The sequence below is a fragment of the Anoplopoma fimbria genome, chromosome 19 (genome assembly GCF_027596085.1).
Source record: "Anoplopoma fimbria isolate UVic2021 breed Golden Eagle Sablefish chromosome 19, Afim_UVic_2022, whole genome shotgun sequence".
Classification (NCBI taxonomy): domain Eukaryota; kingdom Metazoa; phylum Chordata; class Actinopteri; order Perciformes; family Anoplopomatidae; genus Anoplopoma; species Anoplopoma fimbria.
The window spans coordinates 24399390-24422561 of NC_072467.1; the positions used below are offsets into that span (position 1 = coordinate 24399390).

Consider the following 23172-nt stretch of genomic DNA (forward strand, 5'->3'; position numbering starts at 1 on the left):
GCCATGGCGTCTGTGAAGCAGGTGAGCCATCTCCAGGAAGATCGTGCCCTCTTGGGGTGCAAAAAACAGAAGAAGCTGCTGGTTTGAAACCTCCTGTGAGCCCAGTGTTTGACGGAAAGAAAGAATCAAAACAAACAGAAACCCACCAAAGAAACAACAGAGGAAGTCACATTTTAAGATTAATTTAACTGCTCTTTTGTGCAGGAAAAGAATCAAATCAACAAGTCAAAAGAATGATGTAACGCATACAAAATAAAGCATTGTTTACAAAACAGTTATCAACAAAACATTTACATATTAAAGGTTAAAGTCACATCATAATAACAATAACGCCTTACCTGTTTGAATACAAGCAATGAAAAAACAAGATGTCTGCTTCAGAGAGACAGGTGAGTGTGCCTCCAGGTGTGAGCTGAGGATGAGAGGGATGACTGCGTTGTCCAGTATCAAGGGGGACACGGATGATGTGATTGGTGGAGAGTTGACCTGCGGGTCACCGGGGGATCCGAGGCTTAAAGCAATGAAGCAACCACCATGAAGTGCATCCATTAGAGAAGCATATAAGAAAAGAAAAAGATCCCCGCACAGGTTTGATGAAGTTGAATCCGGTCGAAACGCAGTTTAATTTGTCTTTTCTTCAGCTGGAGTTCCCTCCCAGTAAAATTCTGACCAATGAAAAGTCACAGGCTGTGAAGTTGACTCAAGTTTTGAATAACAGCCTGTATGCAAATCAACATTAACGCTCTGGGATGTATCTGATACTCATTCATGTTCTATTTGCATAACCTCCTAGAGGTTTACTGTACTCCATTAAATGGATCTCACGCTTGTTATTATATAGGCAATGTGCATTCTGTAAAATACTGCTGTTACAAGGGAAAGTCCTGCACTGAAAATGTTGCTTAAGTAAAGAAAATATACATTAACATGTGCCCTGTGTCTTTTTCTACTATTATATATAATAAAATTAGATTGCTAATGCATTAATGTTAAAGCAGGGCTTTAATGTTGTTGATTAAGATTTTTAATTAGTTTTCTCATACAACAAATGACGTGAAGTAAAAAAGTGAAATATTTCCATCTGAAATGTAGTGGAGTAGAAGTAGAGAGCGGAATGAAAAGAAAAGAGCCAAATAAAGTGCAAGAATCTGAAATTTGTGACATTCCAAAAATGCACATTTTGTTGGCAATCCAAATTTAACACTCAGTAGTACTAACAGTTGCTGTAAATTATAGGTAACCAAATGCGCTCTCTTTCTGATTTATTTAAAAGTAATGAGATATTTAGCCTGAGCAAATAATGGATTTAGATACTTGTATGAAAAGCCTACAATATATACAGTACCAGTCAAAAGTTTGGACACACCTTCACATTCAACTACTTATAATAATCTAAAATATAAAACATATTCTGGTTTGTTGAGCATTTGTTTGTTTACCACATAATTCCATATGTGTTCCTTCATAGTTTGGATGTCTTCAATGTAGAAAAAAATAAAAATAAAGAAAAAACATTGAATGAGAAGGTGTGTCCAAACTTTTGACTGGTACTGTATAATAGTTCTTCACAAAAATCATAATTTATTTATAATTGTGTAATTTATTGATTCTAGCTTTCTGTAAGTTCTTGTTGTGGTGTGTAGGTTTGAATGGTGTACAAGTATGCAGTACAATAAATACTCAAGTGAAGTACAAGTACTTCAAAATGTACATGAGTACAGTAGATGTACATAAATACAGTCAGTTCCGTCCTCCACCACTAGGCGTCGCTGTGTGTTTCTTCGCGCGTTTTTTCCCCAGGAGCCAAATCTCGCACAAAACCGCGTGACTTCCAAATCCCGTTCCTCTTTCAACCAGCCTCCAAGATGGTAGGTGAAATCATGAACCCCTGCGCTTTGAAATGTAGTTAAATCTATCGCCATCCGTGTTCATTATCACTGCAAACTATCATCTGGTGGCGGTTTACGGTGTAGCCGACTCTTACGGTCATTTGCAGAGTATTTTGTCCCGTGATTTGTTAATATTATGGGATATTGTGAGCGGTCCAAGCCTGTTAGCGCAGATGAGCTAGCATTAGCATTAGCTTCCTGGGATGCTAGGCAGCATGAGAGCAGCTGATTATTAAACTATGGGATTAAACATGCATTAATTAGTAAAACCAGTATGTGAATGCATATTTTAGTGTCAATTATTTGCTGTTAAGTTGACACAATATCCTATAACACAAGAGCTAGCATGGCTAATCTAGCTAGCTAGCTAGCTCCATTGGCTTTGATAGAAACATGTGTTTACACTCTGCAGGTCTTTAACAGCCCACCAGGAAGACCACAACTCTTACACACTTCAGTTTATTCATGTTGTTCCTGTATCTTCATGTCATTGTGTCTGTTCTGTCAGTAGGTGGTGTTTATTAGAGACTAGAGTCTCACCCTGACACTACTCATTGTCTTGGTGTGCTAGAGTACTCTTAGATTACATACTGGTCCTATTCACCGACTGGCTCTTTTGTAAGCCAGTCACCCACATGGTCAGTTACAAACCTGCTTGAAATCACTAAATACTGATGCTGCAGTCTCATACTAGACTTCAAAGCATCCAAGTAAAGTACATTTAGCAGATGCTTTCATCCAAAGACTCACAATAAGTGTGTTCAAGAGAACTACTAGTCACCAGAAGTGCATCTCCTTTTTTAAACAAGCATCTAAGAGCATAAACCAGAGTAAAAGTACAGTAAAGTAAGAGACAGCCACAATGTTTAATTTGCAGGCTTACAGCAGCGTAGAGTAAAGTGCACACAAGTATTATAAATAAGCAATACAAAACTGTAGAAAATCAATAACTGAAATGTTATATTTACAGACAGAAAAAAACTATTTTAACTATTATTGCACAGTGTAATGTATTGCACAGGTTTTTATTGTCATGTTGTTATTGTCATGTTATTATTGTCATGTGGTCTGCTGGGAGTAGTTATTCTAATCCATATCAAATCTTTACTTCAACAGCCCACCAAGGCGACCAAAACTAGGAAGCTCCGAGGACATGTCAGCCACGGACATGGTCGTATTGGTAAGTGTTAACCTGCATTTACATTACATTACATTACAGTCATTTAGCAGATGCTTTTATCCAAAGCGACTTACAATAAGTGTATTCAACAATCAAGAGAACTACTAGTCACCAGAAGTCATAAGTGCATCTCCTTTCTTAAACAAGCACCTTGAAGCATAAACCAGAGCAAAAGTATAGTGCAGAGGCAAATTACTACGAAAACAATAATTGCAACAAACTAATACGAATATAATAAGTGCTACAAACTACTACGAATAGGATAAGTGCAGTAAACGAATGCAAATTTTTTTAAAGGTGATCTCCATTGCTCTGTATGTGTGGACACATGGTTTTACTTTTTTAACTTGTGCAACCCTCCACAGGCAAGCACAGAAAGCATCCTGGAGGTCGTGGTAATGCTGGTGGTATGCATCACCACAGAATCAACTTCGACAAATAGTAAGTGCTGCACGACATGATGAGATTGGTGCAAATTTAAGGGTGTTTTTCTTTTACATGTGCAAAGAAATAGCCCTCTAAATACAATGTGCATGTTTACAAATACTCTTACAGGGGTTAGCTTCAGTTTATAGCTTTGCAATCAGCTCTATTTATTAATAATAAATGGATGGATTGTTTTCTGACATGTTACACTTGCGTTTATTTGTAGTTTACATCTATTCTCATGTTATTGTATCTGTTCCGTCAGTCGTTGATATTTATTCTGCTGTAGAGACTAGAGTCTCACCCTGACAACTCCTTGTCTTGGTGTGCTAGAGTACTCTTAGATTGAATACTGGTCCTATTCACTGACTGGCTCTTTGTAGGTCAGTCGGCCACATGGTCAGTTACAAACTGCTCTATCGATGATTAATGATAATTTTGTCAAGGTGTTTATATACATTTTAATGCACACTTTTACAAACTGACATGTTATTTCTAAACTCTCTTTGGTTCATTTTTAATGAAAATATGTGTTGCCACTTTGTGTAGACAGCAATTGACCTTTTTTGTCTGTCCTCCCTGTGTCTCCTCAGCCATCCCGGGTACTTTGGTAAGGTGGGTATGAGACATTACCATCTGAAGAGAAACACCACCCACTGCCCCACCATCAACTTGGACAAGCTGTGGATGCTGGTGAGCGAGCAGACCAGGCTCAACTACGGCAAGAAGCCCGACGGACCCACACCCATCATCGATGCTGTGCGCGCTGTAAGTATTGACCAATGTTGTCATTGTTAGAGTTGTTTAGTGTCGAGCACTAATCACTAAATAAAGAGGGAGTTGGGGTCAGTTGCAGCTTGAAAGTCCAAGTTGATGTATTCACGGACACCAGCCTCTGTTCAAGTATGTTTGGATGTTTTTTTTAAAGACTAAAAGTATCAGCATAGATCAAAGAATGCAAGTAAATGAATGTGGTTATGCTAGTTGTGGTAGATGTATCTTGTGTTTTTAACAGCTGTGAGAAGAAGAAGAAGATATTGGATTTTAGTTGCAGATAACTTGCTCATTGGAGCTTTTTTCTCAACCAAACCCAGTGGCTGGAAAAAACATGTCAAAAATCCTCTAGTGAGGTGGCCAGATTTTGCTTAACAAATTGCAGTCAACGCAGGGTCTTTGTATTTGTGACAAGCCTGGTAGATAACGGTGCAATTTTAGGTTGCAGAAGTTATTTCACTTTTCTATCCACCTATTTTTGATCTTAGCTTAACTTCCAAGGTTTGCTTTGTTCAATATAGTCATTCTCATTTTGATTCACACAATAATGCCTGGCAAAAAGTGAAAGTTTTGCTAAAGAATTTAAACATGCAAAAACCTTTTGCGGTGCCAAACTAATTTTCTCCCACCATCTGCAACCATTGTTAGTATATTTCAGTCTGTACTGAAATGTGTTGCACGCTACAATAGAAGGAATAACTGAGTACACACTTATTAAATAAGATTTGCACAACGTACTTGGTGCTCTTGATTTGAGAATATTCCTAATTGTATTTGTACATGTATTGTGGCATTACATGGACTTCATTTGTAATTGAAATAGCCCTCTAAATATAATCATGTTTGCAAACACTGACATGGGTAGGCTTCAGTTTATGGTTTGGGGGAAATTGGCCTGTATATAAATTCATCAGCTATATTTATCATTAAGGCACATAAATATGTTGATCTTCGATGTTTTCTGACATGTTACACTTGCGTTTATTTGTAGTTTACATCTATTCTCATGTTATTGTATCTGTTCCGTCAGTCGTTGATATTTATTCTGCTGTAGAGACTAGAGTCTCACCCTGACAACTCCTTGTCTTGGTGTGCTAGAGTACTCTTAGATTGAATACTGGTCCTATTCACCGACTGGCTCTTTGTAGGTCAGTCGGCCACATGGTCAGTTACAAACTGCTCTATCGCTGATTAATGATTAATAATTTTGTAAAGGTGTTTATATGCATTTCAATGCAAACTTTTACAAAGTGGCATGTTATTTCTAAACTCTTTGGTTCATTTTTAATGCAAATATGTGTTGCCTAAAAGAGATTTGCACAACGTACTTGGTGCTCTCGGTTTACATGGACTTAATTTGCAGTCTTAATAATATGCTGCTGGACATGAAGACAGCACTTGACCCATAATATTATGGGCATTATTCTCCATTAATGGAAGATAGTTTTTATGCACATGTGATTATCTGATGGCACTAATATTGTGTTTCCAATTTTCTTTTGTAGGGTTACTACAAAGTCCTGGGCAAAGGCAAGCTGCCCAAGCAGCCTGTGATCGTCAAGGCCAAGTTCTTCAGCCGACGGGCCGAGGAGAAAATCAAGGCAGTGGGAGGAGCCTGTGTGCTGATGGCATAATGTTCCTGTCAGATTGATTTTGCAAAAATAAACTGTATAAATGGAACTACATAATTGTCATGTCTAATTTAAATACCTCCATATATGGCTGTTATGATATGGGCTGCGTTTTAAGCTTGTACCATTTGGAAAAAGACAGCCGTATTTTCAAATGGCCTCATGCGAAAATTAAATAATCCTGCACAGTAAGGTTTTAATGAGTCAAATGGTTGTTATTGTAACTATTCACTGTAACATTGACTTCTGGTTACCTCAATCAATACACCCAGCACATAAGCCATGGACCAGGGAGTCTCATCAGGGTTACTGCAACCCTTAAAATGTGAATTTGAAAACAGGACTCAATGTTTGAAAACTGCTATTAGAGATTTATTGACAGACATTTTTGAAAAATCCTTGATTTGACATTTAAGTAAATATGGGAGCACTGAAAAATGATAGCAATACATCTTGGTTAAAGTGACAAGAAAGGGAAAATAAAATATTTAATTCACTTCCTGCTTTTTGTCAAGAAGCATCCACATTTAGAAAGTTTCATATGCAAACCTTCATCATTACATTACAGTCATTTAGCAGACGCTTTTATCCAAAGCGACTTACAGGAAGTGTATTCAACATAGGTATTCAAGAGAACTACTAGTCACCAGAAGTCATAAGTGCATCTCCTTTCTTAAACAAGCATCTTAAAGCATAAACCAGAGCAAAAGTATAGTGCAGAAGCAGATTACTACGAAAACAATAATTGCAACAAGCTAATACGAATACAATAAGTGCTACAAACTACTACGAATAGGATAAGTGCAGTAAACGAATACGAATTCAATAAGTGCAGCGAACTGATACGAATACAGTGAGTGCTACGAGGAAGGCTGTTAGCAATTAAACCAGTAAATGCTCTTTCATTTCCTGGTCTTATTTTAATATTTAAGGTACTGAAGAGCCAAAACTATACAGGATATTGCAAGACTCCAGTAAAGATTGGAGAAAAACCATCAATCAGTGTATGAATTGCCAGTGTTTTGGTACTTTTTGTAAAAAAATAAAAAACAAGTTTAATGAAATCTTAAGTAAAGAGGTAAAAAATGAAACAAAGTGTGGTTTATATTTAGTACTAACTTGTCATTTGCAAGATTGGAGAAAACCATCAACATCACTTTATTTATCAATTAAATGCTGTGTTTAATGTCTTATTTCATGCTCGGACTCCTGAGCCTTCTTGGGGGGATTCCTGTCCCCCAATTTAAAATACGTGATTCTGAGTAGAAACTATTTTATAAATGGAAATCAAACATGTTTAGAGAGCGACTACCGACATGATTACAATTCTTTATAAATCATAGGACAAGTAAAACATCTCCACGTGACTTTGGGGTGTTTTTTGCATACGTGTGGGGCGGAGTTTTAACATGACGGATTTCCTGTCCCCGTCACTTGAAAGCACCACGGCCCCCGGATGCAAAGGTTGTTGACAGTGAGGTCATCGTTTTGGAACGTTGACGGGCAGTGACGTAGGCGATGGAACGCTGAGCGGTCTGAGGTCTCGGTGCTCTCGACGCCAAAACCGTTGGCTGTTTGAAAAGTGAACGTAAGTAGCCGTTAACTAGTAGGGGGCGGTAATCTTCACGCATGCGCAGTATCTCCACTTTCTCGTGGTGCGTTCACTTGTAGGCTTTTCCATGTAATTTGCACAATTAGTTTGTTTTAATTAATATTTAGCTGATATTGGATGTGCATGCATGAAATAAGGGTTGCAAATATTTTTGTTATGAATTAATTATAAATAAATAAATATAAATTACATATAGTAGGCATTTATAATTAATTGTATTTAATAAATACATATCTTTATTTAAATATATATATACAAACATAATATTGTATATAAAATATATATAATATATATATATAATTTAAAAATGATTAAATTATATATATATATATTTAATCTAAATCTAAATTATATATATATATATAATTTAATCTAAATTATATATATATATTTAATCTATATATATATATATTTAATCTAAATTATATATATATATTTATTCATAATATTATATATATAATTTAATTTAATATATATTTAGATAAATTATATAATATATTTAATCTAAATTATATATATATAATTTAATCTAAATTATATATATATATATATATATTTAATCTAAATTATATATATAATTTAATCTAAATTTTATATATATATATATATTATATATATATATAATTTAATCTAAATTATATATATATAATTTAATCTAAATTATATCTTCTAATATAATTTATTCATATAACATTCCTGGTGTCTTTTTCTTGCCTGAAAAACTATTTAGAAACTCTGATTCAAATAAAAATAATCAGTTGTTTGTTCTGGAGATTCATAAAATGTTTCTTTTAATTTCTCAAGCCTTCAAAATGATTATATTATATATATATATAATTTAATCTAAATTATATATATATATATTTAATCTAAATTATATATATATATAATAATCTAAATTATATCTTCTAATATAATTTATTCATATAACATTCCTGGTGTCTTTTTCTTGCCTGAAAAACTATTTAGAAACTTATTTATTCAAATAAAAATAATCAGTTGTTTGTTCTGGAGATTCATAAAATGTTTCTTTTAATTTCCCAGAGCCTTCAAAATGCATGTTTTATCCAGTATGATATCAAAGAAGACTTGTAAAAAAACAGCAAATATTCCATTTAAGATGAACAAGTTTAGGCATTTTGTTTAAAAAGGGTGGATTATGATTAAGAGTATTATCACTGTTTCATTTTCTGTCAATCAAGTACTCACTTCAGCTCTATATCAATTTAGTTAATAAGTGTATTAGTAGTAAAACTAAATTAGATAAACAGACAGATGGACAGATATGTAGCTGGATAGTTAGATACATAAATAGAAACATTTCTGTGCACCATATGGACAAGATGCTGTAAAAAGGAACATATTTTTAATATAAATACTGAACAATTTGGACAGAATGTGACTAAATTGACTATTAGTTTTGATGTGTGTCTGCTTTTTCCTCCTCTCAGGTGAAGAAGCCCCTGTGTTTTATCTCGACCTCTTCATGGCGAGCCAAGCCTGGCTGGAGTCCTCTCTGCAGCGCTCTGCCAGTCTGGGCCTGGAGGTGCTGGAGCGGGCCTCCAGGCGGAGCGTGGACTGGACGAGCACTGGAGCATCCCAGACCCCCACTACGACAGAGGAAGACACACAAATCCCTGTCAAGGTGCCTAAACTAAAATATATATATATAGATAGATTTATTGGGGTCTTGACTTGACTCTCTGTGTCTCAATTCTCTTGCATTTCACATTTCGCAGAGAGCACACACAGAGCTCGATGATGTCTTTGCAGCCCTCGCAGGCCTCATGGCACAGACGACACATCAGTGCAAGGTCAGCGATTATTATTTATCAGCACCTCTACACTTTCAGCTCAAGCTCCGAAAACTTAAATGTGAATGTTTTCTGTGTCTGCAGAGGTTTTATGAGTCCGGCCGTTGCACCGAGCCCACTGACACCGAGAGGACCCACGTGTGCCGGTTTCACTCACGGCCAGCTATTGGCATGACAACACCTCCACAGACAGCCAGGAAACATGTAAGGGTCCCACACAAGGAAATAACAAGAATATGCTGCTTTTTTCTTTGAGTCACATACAGCTTTCATACGTCAAATGTGTATTTTGATAATTTAACAGGTAACTAATGGCCAGTGTGTTAGCAAACAGCACACAAGTGACAAGTGAATAATTTAGCTTATGTAATTTTAATATTCACTGTCTCTTTAGACTTATTTAGACATCCAAATATTGAGAAAAATATCTGCATTATAAGCTTGCTAAATATTAACCCTCTTCACCACTAGACACTTTTTTGTTGCAGCGATGAACCTTCGAGGTCTCTGGTCGCTTTTTGAACTTAATCATACAGAAGAGCAAACAAATCTGCAAAGCTGCAAAAAAAGCTTGCAAGTGTTGATTCTAGTGGGAATGACTTTTGATTCAGTGTTGTTACAAGAAATATGGTTAATGAAGCTCTTAAGATAAGGTTTTCAAGTATCGGTGTCTTGCCAAACATTTTGATGAAACAAAATATAAAATTTAAGGACCACAGTATTGCCAATCAAATAATGCATCTGGAAATTTCTCTTTATGTAAAATGTCCTTAAATGGAACAGTTATTCTGATGACACACTTTAACAGACGTGAAATAAATTCAAACAACAACATTTTCTAGAAAAAATATTCAGTTTTTATTTGAGAGAGATATTTTGGTGCTTTTTGAATTGAATGTTTCAGATTTAATTGCAGATTTCTTGGAGCCAGCATCTGTAACATCCCTCAAAAGTCTTTTCAATACAAAGTCTGTTTTTCTCTTCAGGGTCGTGCGTCGGCGTCGGGTGAAGATTTCTTAATCGAGGTCTCACCGGGGACGTACGCCATCACTGCCAGCATCCCAGAGTTACAGCAGCAGACTCAGATGGTCAGTGTCAAAGCTGGAGAGAGCATCAACCTGACCTTTGACCTCTGACCCCTGACGCCTAACACTCAATACCAAAACTGACCAAAGCTAATCATGTTTGTGTGTGTTTATTGCCTCTTTTTACACAGATTTATCTCCTTTTTAAGAGTTTATTTTATTTTCCTATCAAAATGTTTTAATCTGCTGCACATTGAGAAGCCATATTTTATTGTATTTTACTTGAGTATTTTATTATCATGTTTCCTAGAACATCATGAAATCTAAACCTGCACTTTTACCGCATCGGTGTATAAAAAATAAAGATTATTTTTATCAAATTTATGCTTGTTTAACTTCATATTCCTACTGTCGGTACACTGACATATTATGTGTAAACAGCAGCAGAGTTGTTGCAAGAAAAAGGCCTAATTCCTGCTGGTGGTCGAGGTTTGAAGTCGGTCGTTGTAAAAACATCTCTGATGTTCGCTCTTCTTCCTGTTGCACCAGGAAGTGACAGAAACAGAGAGCTTCGATTGGGCGAAGCACTGATCTGTGGGACAGGGAAGCTGAACCTCTCAGGCAGTGATGTCCTCCTCGGAGCTGAACTTCCTGCAGATCAATAAAGGAATATAATTAACATGATCAGTTATGAAAACCTTATCTTTAATAGAAGATGTCTGCCTGAATTTGTGATAGTTGACTGTCACTACTATTAAGGTACTATTATTCTAAATATTTTAATTAAATGTACATCAAATCGTTCTTTCGTTTACCCCTCTGTTTTCTATTACAGTATCAATAACCTGTCAGGGATTTTAATTTGAGAACAAAAAAAATCTGCACTTTATTTGTCCTTATATGGAACTTTATGACCTTATAACAGGTTTGAGTTAAGCCTTCTCTACAGGACTTTAAGGATTTTACATGGAACAGTAACCGGGTTCAAGTTCAGTTCTTGTTTACTTTAACAGAAAAGCAATAGAAAGCTTCCTAACTATGGACATAACAAACTGCTATGGGATGTGCACAGCCCAGTACTGGAGGGCTCTACAGCGGGTAAAACCGCCAAGAACATCATTGGTACCCATTCATCAAGCACCAGTGATATTGGTGACAAGAGGTGCCTGCAAAGAGCCGGAACCGATATAAGAAGATGAGAAACCTTTAACCCAGCCGCAGTGTGTTTGCTGATGAACAACCAGACTTTCGAGCATCTTCTTTCCTCTGACTATAAGACTCCATAATCCACCCTCAACCTTTCACATATTAGCTTTTTTGTGTTTTGTTTTGGAGCAAAATGGGACAATAATTTGCATTTTATTGTGCAACCCTGTCTTACAATGATAATGAAAATAACATAGTAATCTTGTATGTGACTTTGACCCAAAAAACACAGGTTTAAACCTAATTGCAGAACCTTGATGACCTTATTTAACAGTGCATTGCCACAGCTTTGGGTCTAATTTGTTTGTGCATCAGTGGAGTTGTCTGTGTTTCCCACCTGGCTGTCTGTGTTGTGGTTCTGGCCCAGTTCGTCTCCAGTACCTCCAGGGAGGACGCTGCTGTTTACTCCTCAGCTTCACCGCTCTGCTCTCATCCTCAGAAAGAGAAGAAGAGGAGGAGGAAGAGGAGGATGGCACATCAGGGTCACTCCTCCACACTTCTGTATCTTTGAGGTCCAGCTGTTTATCTCCCTCCGCCCTTTCAGCTCCATAGCTGGACCCACAGCTGGGTGGAAACCAGCATGGCCGGAGGTTTGTCACTGAGCAGCAGCGAGATGAAGACTGGGAGTAGTCGGTGCAGAGCGTCTGAGGAGGGCAGGAGGAGCTGCGAGCACAAAGCCAGCTGCAGCAACGACTGGAGGCCGATGTCTGGATCTGGAGCTCCCGGACTATTCTGTCGTGTTGAGGAGCTGAAATGGGAAGAACGAGGCCGCCGGGAACCAGAGACACACAGCGGTTCCACATCAGCACCCGGAGGCTCCAAACTCCATCAGCTGCAAAGACAAACAAGTGATTTACATTACATTACATTACAGTCATTTAGCAGACGCTTTTATCCAAAGCGACTTACAATAAGTGTATTCAACATAGGTATTCAAGAGAACTACTAGTCACCAGAAGTCATAAGTGCATCTCCTTTCTTAAACAAGCATCTAAGAGCATAAACCAGAGCAAAAGTATAGTGCAGAAGCAAATTACTACGAATACAATAAGTGCAACAACATTACACATTTACTGACATTAATTCAGTGCTAACTAGTGCTTTTTGTGTAAATAATATATATATTATAGTGATAAAACATAGTCTCCTGTAGAACAATTCACCTTTAATTTAATTTTGAGGTATTTATGTATTAATATTCCAAAATACAATGCATATGAAACTTATATAATAATGTAATTCTGAAAGGGACCATTATGTCCAACAAGTACTTTTACTTTAATACTTTAAGGACATTTTATTGTTAATAATTCTGTATTTATATATAATTAAAAACCTTAAATGTACCTCTACTTCACAGTCCATCTCCACATTTTTCTAAATAGTCAGTAAACTATAGCAGAGAGGGTAAATACCTGCAGAGGTACTTTTATTCATTAAATAAAAAAATCATCTCACTGGAATAATCAGTATCCTGAATTTTGGACCTTAATCCACACCATGAATATGTCTGTAAAAACATCCACACAAACACTATTTAACATCCTACCTCCAAAGCCGTTGGCGGCCATCACTCTCCCCGGCCCGTATCTCCTCTGGTCTGGTTCCCATGGCGACAGGACAGCATCACCAGGTACCAGAGGACAGCGTGTGTGAGCTCTGGTGTGGTTCACCATGTCGAGGGAGCAAACCACCTGCCTCTGGGAGGAGACGACCCCCATACCGGCGCCTCCCGGATGGTCGAACTCCACGACCCAAACTCCTCCGCGGCCCTGAGGTTGGACCCGGGGGAAGAAGATGATGAAAGATTTGAGTGATGTACAAGTATCTCAAATTTCAATGCAGTACTTAAGGCTACTAAATCACAGTCCACCAAGGTCTCATAGTCATTGTTTCTAAATCCACTGTTCTGTCCAAACACCTGCACCTGCTCACATGTGTATTAATACACCATCTTTTCACCTGTACTTGCTGTATTACGGTTCCCAGGTAGTAGAGGCCATCCACCTCCCTCCTGGCCAGAACTCTGCATCCTGTGTAGAACTCTCGACCGCCCATGTTTCGACCAGGCAGCATGCATGGATTACCCAGACTGCACCAGGGTAACAACATGAAGCCAATAAACACACACACACACACACACACACACACACACACACACACACACACACACACACACACACACACACACACACACACACACACGCACACACACACACAACTCAGGTGTGTCATTTTATCCACAGCACCTTACAGTGTGTTAAATGTAAATGCCTGTAAATGTATGTTTGTTAAAAGCTAAAAACGTCAATTTTTAACCATGGAAACCAACCTGAGCTGAGGCGGTGACGTGTTGTGTGGGATTAAGAGTGAAGTCGATGGACAGCAATACTTTACTGTAGAGATTGTTGGCGCTGATGATTGCTTCTCCACAACATACAGAGGAGTCACCTGACAGACATTATGGAAACACACAGTCACGGCAAAGTCCTTGAGACTAAGAAATATTTCCACATAAAATATAGAAGGAATACAGTATATGACGAGTTGTTAAAATATATAAACTAAATATAATATAATGATTGTGAAAATATTTAAAATGTAAATATTATGCATTCATAAATATTATTAATTACATTTTTTATTACATATATATAAATATATGTATATACTTTAATCTAATTTACATCTTTCTAATGAATGACTCTGGTGTCGTTCTTTCACATAACTAAGCGTAAAGTGTAAAACAAAAAAGGCTATATCATATTATTCATTCATATTTAACATTCAATAAGTATATTCTTTTCTATCTTTTACTTGGCTGAAAAACAATTATAAACCTTTGATTTAAATTAAATAGTAAGTCAGTTGTCATAAACTAGTTTAAATTATCCCATTGCTTAAACCTATTTGGATTTTATTTTTAAATGTTGCAGAAAGCATGCAAGCCTGATTTTTGAAGCACCTAACTAAAGATTTTCTTCTCCAAGGGTACAAATACGGACGAAAAGAGAGGAAACATTCAGTCTTGGGGTTCAAGTTAATGTTTCAATCTTAAAACTACAGTTTTAAAATTCAGTAAATTCATCCATACCTTCTCCAGTGCACCATTCAAACCAACTGGCATCACATGACAGCTCCCTCTTGTGCTCCGGGTCAAACACTGCAGGAAGCCTCTTGTGTCACCATCCAGCTGACCTCCTGAGTCCTGCAGGTAGAAAACGTTCACAGGCCTCCCGGACGCCAGAGCTGGCAGGGCCGCCAGCACGGCCTCCGGCTGGTCTGGGACGCCCGTGCAGAGCAGCTGGACGGCGTCACAGGCCGGGTCGGCGAGGGCCACACTCAAGGCCGCCAGGAGGTCCCTGCCGGGGCCACAGCTGATGGAGTGGATCCAGGACAAGGCCATGTACACCGTGTCAGGAGCACAGGGCAGCATGTGGGAGGACCAGCAGGTCAACTGTAAGTAGATACAAAAAAGAAAATCTCCAGAGAGCTTAGTATTAGTGATGCTTGTGTTGTAACAAGGCTCTCGGTCCGGCCTCACCTGGCCTGAGAACGTCACGATGTTGAAGAGAGAGTCCCTGAGTGAGGCCTTCATCAGCAGGGTCCGGATCAGCAGGCGTTTCACTGACCCCAGAGCAGCCCTCGTGCTCTCTGAGCTGTCCACGACAAAGGTGACGTTGCATCTCTGTTCGCCCAGAAACAGAGGAGCCAGCGCAGCCTCAGAGGACGTCATCCCTGAACTGGGATAATATCAGGACACTGTTTTAATTTATTGTCAAGGTTGTTGTTGTTTTGAATAATTATATTATGAATAACGTTTATTTTTACAATTAACAATTGACATGATGAAGGCGCTTCCAAATGACAAACTAGCACAAAATTGGTGTTTCATTTTTATTTTTTACTTGTGACTTCATTTAATTTTTATTTTACACAAAATGGTGGCAAGTACTTAAGCACATTTACTCAACTACTGTACTTCAGTACACATTTGAGGTACTTGTACTTTACTTGAGTATTTCAATTTGATGCCACTGTATACTTTTTCTCCACTACATTTCAGAGGGAAATATTGAGCTCCACTACTCTTATATGACAGCTGGAGTTATTTATAACTTTACATATTCAAATTTTAGAAAACAAAACATAAACCTGATTTATGAAATATGAAACTGCACTATAGATTAAACTATCCAAAAGTGTATAAAGTAATTAAATGTGCTCCACCTCAACCAGCTGTAATATTAAAATACTGCTTACATGTTAAAAAATCTGCAATAATGTTCCAATAATAATGATAATCATAATAATAATAATATAATTAGGCTATCTGAAAGGGACCATTCAGGGTTACTTTTACTTGAGTACTTAAGGTACATATTGCTGATACTTTTTTTTGTACTTAAGGACTTTTACATACATTTGCAGAAAAGTATTGTTACTTCTATTTAAGTAAAAGTTATGAGTACTTCCTCTAGTATTTAGAACTCATCCTCTTTTGTCTTATGATAACAGGAAACACAAGTATCATGTTTTCCGTAAAGTAAGAAGCTAAAAAAACATACTTTTTTATTTGCTCTGAACGTTAAAACACAGATAAACTGAGTTTGTACAATACCTCCAGACTTTATGTTGTTCACAGTCAGCTGCAGACGACAACCTCCCCTCACTGTTGATGTTGGTTTCCACGGAGATGTGCTCAAGACTCAGGAGTCGGCCTTCTTCACGGCCGCTGGAGGGGCTGTCCACCTGCCAATTACCACCATACCAAACACTGCTGTCATGTTACGGTTGCTCTGGTGACAGCAAAGGTCAGCTGAGTGACCGAAGCTGCTCCCCATCCTCCTCGTTAGCAGGACGTTTCTTCTGTTATACATTTTATTAGCAGCACTAATTATGTCACACTACATTTGGCCCAGTTTCATAAATGGCTCTCAGATGAAATAGGCCAGGTTATGTAAAACATTTTCCACAAGAGCTGAACTTCCTGTTAAAAAATAACGAGAAATGCAGAAAAAGCTTAAACATCATTTGTGATTTATTTATTTGATATTCAGTGCTGCACTTTGCTACAGTGATAAAACATATCACAAGTGTCACTATCATTATTGTAAACATTAAAAGGCAGTCACCTAAATGCAGAAACATGTTTGGACTAGAAAATACATTTACAACATTATAAAATACAGTAGATAAACAGTTGTATAGAATAGATTGTGCTAAATTCATCAGCTACACTTCACAGGAAATATAAATCCTCCAACGTTTGTTCTCCAAGATTGATTTTAAGCTTTAAATGTAGAATATTACTGTATGTTTGGCGGAACAATACTTATTTGTAAGATACAATATAATATAAATCACAATTCTATCAGAATCTTTAAGTCTAAAGCATTACAAGTTATTTTATTCATTTGTTTCCTAGCTGCACAAAACCTCCTACTGTGGCGACAGATAAAAACATGATAATTTCCGCTACAAGGATGCGATTTGTTGCTACACGAGTGACTGTTTGTGGAGGCATCTGCTAAGTAAATTGTTGCTTTTATGTTAAAACAAGTGGATTATCTGACTTGTGAATGCAGCAAACAAACAGGCAGAGAGAAAGTGAGAATTCGAGACGTGAGAAATCTGAGGTTCCCCAACAAGGCTTCTAGTTGTGAGTAAATACTTGTATTGCTGTTGGTCACGGTGAGACGTTGTTGTTGTTGTTGTTGTTGTTGTTGTTGTTGTTGTTGTTGTTGTTTATCCCAGGTCTCTGAAGTCAGAAGAACTGCAGGGGGAAAAAAAGAGAAGAAGAAGCAGAACCTAGTCAGAATCATTTGTAAAATATTTGTTTTTTATTCAACTCCCATTGAACGTCCAATGAATGTCACAGATAATGATTAAAATATGTTTGTTTAAAAATTCCCAAATATAAACAAATCTCAGATAAATTAACGTTTTAGATTAACAGTACAGTTTGAGCACAACATGCATAAGAGCCAACATGCAACACCCAACTGTATGTTAATAATAATAAATTAAATAATATGTAAATAATAATTAAAAAATAAAAAAAAAAAAAAAAATAGAAATATAATAGTAATAATGACAATAATTAAACATGTTATTTGTATAAAGCTTTTAAAGGTACTCAAAGGCACTTTACATGGTAAAAACAGAAGCAGTAAAAACAATAACTATAAAAAACAAATAAATGCATTTTGTTAGAATTTGTGCACAAAGCAGATTTGGCCACAGAATAACAATTACACCTTGAAAGCTGTTTTATGGAACAATATACTTTTAATTGCACTTGTTAATGATATTGTATTTATATTACAATCATACTAAACAAATCCTGATTGTGTGGAACTGAGGTTTCTGTGTATATGAAGTATAATTAAACCAGAAAGAGGACGTACACTCTCAGCACAGACTCTGTTAACGGCACTGACATCTTACCTTTCATTGAACGGCTTTTTGGCAAACTGAAGTTGCTCCCTTTCTGTCGTCCCAAACACCAACATCTGCTTCTCAGTGTCAATTACACACTGCAAAAAAACAACAACAATGCCCAATCATCAGACATTTACATGCAGGTAGAGACACCATTTGTGCTTATTTTGCCCCACTAGTGGTAATATTAACAATGTTATTTTGTATATTAGTAAGTCAAAGACATCTTGGGCGTGTATGTTAAACATTTACGTCACTGTGTTACTGCTGATCTTTAATTGTTTGTCCTGTGATTGGATGATTGATTGAGTAAAAGGAAGCAGATGATTTACCTTGAGTGACTTTAATGTCTTGTTTCCCAGAGACATCAGTGGTCTGTTACTCTCTGCAAACAAAATACATGTTAATGGCGGACAATAATATTAGAAAAGTGTCTTAAAATTACAAGCTAGAATAAAATCTATAATTGTGATCTTCATTCTTACCTATGATGGCAAAGGAGCACATTATTCTGAGTTGCCCGATGGTCAGGCTGAGCTCTCTGATGAGTCCGTCGACACAAAGCTTCCTCTGAAATGGAAAACCATCCGTCTCCATCTTGTTCTCCTCAACCAGATCTTTCAAACTTTAAGAGAAACAACAACAACAACAACAAAATGACCCTCTAAATACTTAAAAAGTGACATTAATGTTTCATCAAATGGACAGATAATGAGCATCTCACCCTGATCTCTCCACAGTCAGAGAGGACATGAGGTTCAGTTTAGAGCCGGTGTCAATCAGCACATTCACTTCCTGTCCCAAACACTGTGAACAATAAACACAAAAATAAAAACAGAGAAGAAGAAAAACATCATATGTAACCTGTATTTCTGATTATAACTCTGATGCAGTAATTATAATACACATTCACTCACTCACCTTGCAGGGCACATAGATGAAATCTTCCTCCTCCTCTTCTTCCTCGTCTTCATGCGAGTTGAAATGAGGGCAGGTGAGAAGGACCTCTCCGTTGTTTGGTGTCACTGCACACATGTTCATTCTTCCCCGAGACAACTTGGCCTCCAGCAGGCGCTTCTGGATAATATGATGCGGCTGCTACAATAAAAAAATAAACAAAAAAACAAATACAGTTAGAGAATGTGGCCAAGTTCTCATCTCATCACTGTGGAGCTGGAGCTTAAACACAAGTAAATATTAATGTGATTTGGCCAATATGTGTCTATACGATATAATTAGATGGACATATTCAAATACAGATAAATAGAGAAAGTAAGAAATAAATAGTAAGATATAAAAAATACAAGTTGCATTTTAAACATAACTTTAAAGTCTTAGAGTAAATGTCTTAGTGTGGAAGTTATTCTTGATAGCCTATATTTATTTAACACTCCTTATATTTTATTATATTTGGCTGTACATGATACCAAAACGAAATAGGATATAAATTAAAATAATGAAATTAATCAAATATAACAGCGACTACCCTGTTTTCATAATATGCAATATTGTGCCTGTGATTTAGTCAAGGCCTAAGCCTCAAAATGTGTCAATATGATAAAATAAGATTGACATTAATAAATACAGATAAATAGAGAAAGTAAGAAATAAATATTAAGATATAAAAAATACAAGATGCATTTCCAAACTTTAAAGTCTCGAAGTAAATTTTATTAGTTTTGGAGTTTATTTTTGATAGCTTATATTTATTTAACACTCCTTATATCTTTATCATTTCTGTCAATACATGATCCTATAACTAAATAGGGTATAAATTAAAATCAATATGTGTCTATACGATAAAATTAGATTGACATAAATAAATACAGATAAATAGAGAAAGTAGGAAAATAAATAATAAGAAATATAAAACAATAAAATTTATATTTAAAAAAATACAAGATTATGTAATCTAACTTAGTGTCTTTCTGTATTGATATGACACTATAATATAAACAGTAGCCTATGATATAGTATATAAGGTGAATATATAATAATATATATAACATATTATATATAAAATGGCTCTTAATAACATGGCTCACCCCCTGTTTGGATGTCCCGAGCTTCTTCAGCCCGTCCAGAGGAAGCAGGTCAGCTGAGTCCTGATGGAGGAACTGGATCGCCTGCTTCAGTCTCCTCTGCTGCCTCAGAGCCGCAGCATCCAGGACCCCCGAGTCCACCAGGCTCTCAGGCCGCATCCCGGTGAGCATGACTGCGGGTATCAGAGTCAGACCGAGTCGGTGTGTGTGGGTGTTTGTGTCAGATGTGAGTTTATTATGAGGGATCCCCCAGTGATGAGTTATAGAGACATTCCCATCATAACCAGTGCAGGTAGTCAAGTCAGACCGGATCAAAGCAATACTTCTGGTCTGACCCTTCAAAATATTTAATATCTTGCACACAGAAACCTCAGGATTTGTTTAGTATGATTGTAATATAAATGCAATATCATTAACAAGTGCAATTAAAAGTATATTGTTCCATAAAACAGCTTTCAAGGTGTAATTGTTATTCTGTGGCCAAATCTGCTTTGTGCACAAATTCTAACAAAATGCATTTATTTGTTTTTTATAGTTATTGTTTTTACTGCTTCTGTTTTTACCATGTAAAGTGCCTTTGCGTACCTTTAAAAGCTTTATACAAATAACATGTTTAATTATTGTCATTATTACTATTTTTATATTTTTATTTTTATTTTTTAAATTATTATTTACATATTATTTAATTTATTATTATTAACATACAGTTGGGCGTTGCATGTTGGCTCTTATGCATGTTGTGCTCAAACTGTACTGTTGTGCAATTAGTGCAATTAGAAGTATATAACTTGGGAAATTGAAATTATCTGACATTTTAATGTGCAATAAAGAGCTAGATCTGAATATTTCTGTTTCAGTAACTATATATAGCCTGTACAGACATTTTCTCCAAAATTGTATTTTTTCTTTCTGTCAAATTAAACCTTTCACAGAATAAGCAAAAAAGACATAAAGTTTCATATCTGCAAGTCTATTTCAAATCTTAATAATTAACACAATAGATCCTCTGGTTCATAGGCAGTAGTTAATTGCCAGACTAACTTAATTAAAGCCCCCCCAAAACAACAGACAATTATGTTTTCCAAGTGAAGTTTATTTACAGTATGTTTTTCAAAGTGCTTTATGAAAATAAAAAATGAAAATATAAAAGAGCCAAAGTACTTATACTAGCAGAGAGACAAAAATAAAAACTCTAAAACAATAATTATTAAGCTGCAAATAGATTACATTATGAGAATATTGAACACTAGGCCTAGGTTTACTAAAAAAACACATATTTATATAATCGACTGACTGCAGTGTTTTCTTTGATGGAAGACCAACATAGAGCTTTTACTTTTAAGGTCATTTCCGGTCTGTTTCTGTGTCTTGTGGCAGCTTTAACGTGGAACAAACACGTCACTTTATTGAATCGTGACTCCGGTATAAAAAACAATGTTGTGAAAAGAGATAAACTGTCTTGTGTTTCTGATGTGATACACTGTAAAAATTGAATTCCTAATTAACATTATTTCATTAAATTAGTTTATTTATTCAAATACTCTCCTAAAGTATAAAATTTAGTATTTGTACTTGAGCATTAGACACAAAATATAAATAAATGTATATATTTACTTGAATAAAAGGTTGCACAACTCTCTTATCTTATAAAAGAAAGTTGTTATACTTTACTAAAGTATATATATATACAGTACCAGTCAAAAGTTTGGACACACCTTCTCATTCAACTACTTTGAATAATCTAAAATATAAAACATATTCTGGTTTGTTGAGCATTTGTTTGTTTACCACATAATTCCAGATGTGTTCCTTCATAGTTTGGATGTCTTCAATATTAATCTACAATGTAGAAAAAAATAAAAAATAAAGAACAACCATTGAATGAGAAGGTGTGTCCAAACTTTTGACTGGTACTGTATATATATATAAATATATATATATACAGTACCAGTATATGTATATAATATATATATATATAGTGTATATTGTGTATTATATATATATATATATATATATTTATATAGTGTATATTGTGTATTATATATATATATATATTTATATATATATATTTATATAGTGTATTATATATATATATTTATATAGTGTATATTGTGTATTATATATATAATATATATATATATATATATATAGTGTATATTGTGTATTATATATATAATGTATATATATATATTTATAAGTATATTGTGTATCATATATATAATATATATATATTTATATAGTGTATATAGTGTATTATATATATAATATATATATTTATATAGTGTATTATATATATATTTATATAGTGTATATTGTGTATTATATATATATATATATATATATTTATATAGTGTATATTGTGTATATATATATATATATATATATTTATATAGCATATATATATATTTATATAGTGTATATTGTGTATTATATATATATGTATATATTTATATAGTGTATATTGTGTATTATATATATATATATATATATTTATATAGTGTATATTGTGTAATATATATATATTTATATAGTGTATATTGTGTATTATATATATTTATATAGTGTATTATATATATAATGTATATATATTTATATAGTGTATATTGTGTATTATATATATATATATTTATATAGTGTATTATATATATATTTATATAGTGTATTATATATATATATATATATAGTGTATTATATATATATATTTATATAGTATATTATATATATTTATATAGTGTATATTGTGTATTATATTTATATATATTTATTCATAGTTTTCCTCTCAGCCTCTCTTCTTCACTGCATTGCCCACATTCCCCTTTTCTTTATTTTTATATATTATATATATATATATTTATATAGTATATTATATATATTTAATATATATATTTATATAGTGTATATTGTGTATTATATTTATATATATTTATATAGTATAATATATATATTTATATAGTGTATATTGTGGATTATATATATATATATATTTATATAGTATATTATATATATTTATATAGTGTATTATATTATATATTATTTATATAGTATATATATATAGTTATATAGTATATTATTTATATATATATTTATATATGTATATTGTATTATATTTATATAGTGTATATTGTATAT

The 23172-nt window shown here is 34.9% G+C and overlaps 2 protein-coding genes and 3 non-coding genes across 5 annotated transcripts; all 5 read left to right on the forward strand.

Moving 5' to 3' along the window:
• The first annotated feature begins 1826 nt into the window (after nucleotides 1-1826).
• On the forward strand, nucleotides 1827-5949 carry rpl27a (ribosomal protein L27a). Its single transcript, XM_054619917.1, has 5 exons — nucleotides 1827-1868; nucleotides 3006-3069; nucleotides 3435-3510; nucleotides 4089-4263; nucleotides 5775-5949. Exons 1-5 carry the CDS (start codon nucleotides 1866-1868, stop codon nucleotides 5901-5903), a joined length of 447 nt encoding a protein of 148 aa, XP_054475892.1. The 5' UTR covers nucleotides 1827-1865; the 3' UTR covers nucleotides 5904-5949.
• LOC129108946 (small nucleolar RNA SNORA3/SNORA45 family) lies at nucleotides 2411-2540 on the forward strand. The gene has a single exon (XR_008531960.1). It is a non-coding gene; the product is annotated as a small nucleolar RNA SNORA3/SNORA45 family (small nucleolar RNA).
• LOC129108947 (small nucleolar RNA SNORA3/SNORA45 family) lies at nucleotides 3781-3907 on the forward strand. Its single transcript, XR_008531961.1, has one exon. It is a non-coding gene; the product is annotated as a small nucleolar RNA SNORA3/SNORA45 family (small nucleolar RNA).
• On the forward strand, nucleotides 5320-5446 carry LOC129108944 (small nucleolar RNA SNORA3/SNORA45 family). Its single transcript, XR_008531958.1, has one exon. It is a non-coding gene; the product is annotated as a small nucleolar RNA SNORA3/SNORA45 family (small nucleolar RNA).
• A 1400-nt stretch (nucleotides 5950-7349) lies between the features above and the next one.
• akip1 (A kinase (PRKA) interacting protein 1) lies at nucleotides 7350-10711 on the forward strand. The gene is made up of 5 exons (XM_054620691.1): nucleotides 7350-7488; nucleotides 8964-9157; nucleotides 9252-9326; nucleotides 9411-9530; nucleotides 10313-10711. The coding sequence occupies exons 2-5, from the start codon at nucleotides 8999-9001 to the stop codon at nucleotides 10460-10462; spliced, it is 504 nt and encodes a 167-aa protein (XP_054476666.1). The 5' UTR covers nucleotides 7350-7488; nucleotides 8964-8998; the 3' UTR covers nucleotides 10463-10711.
• The last annotated feature ends 12461 nt before the right edge of the window (nucleotides 10712-23172 follow it).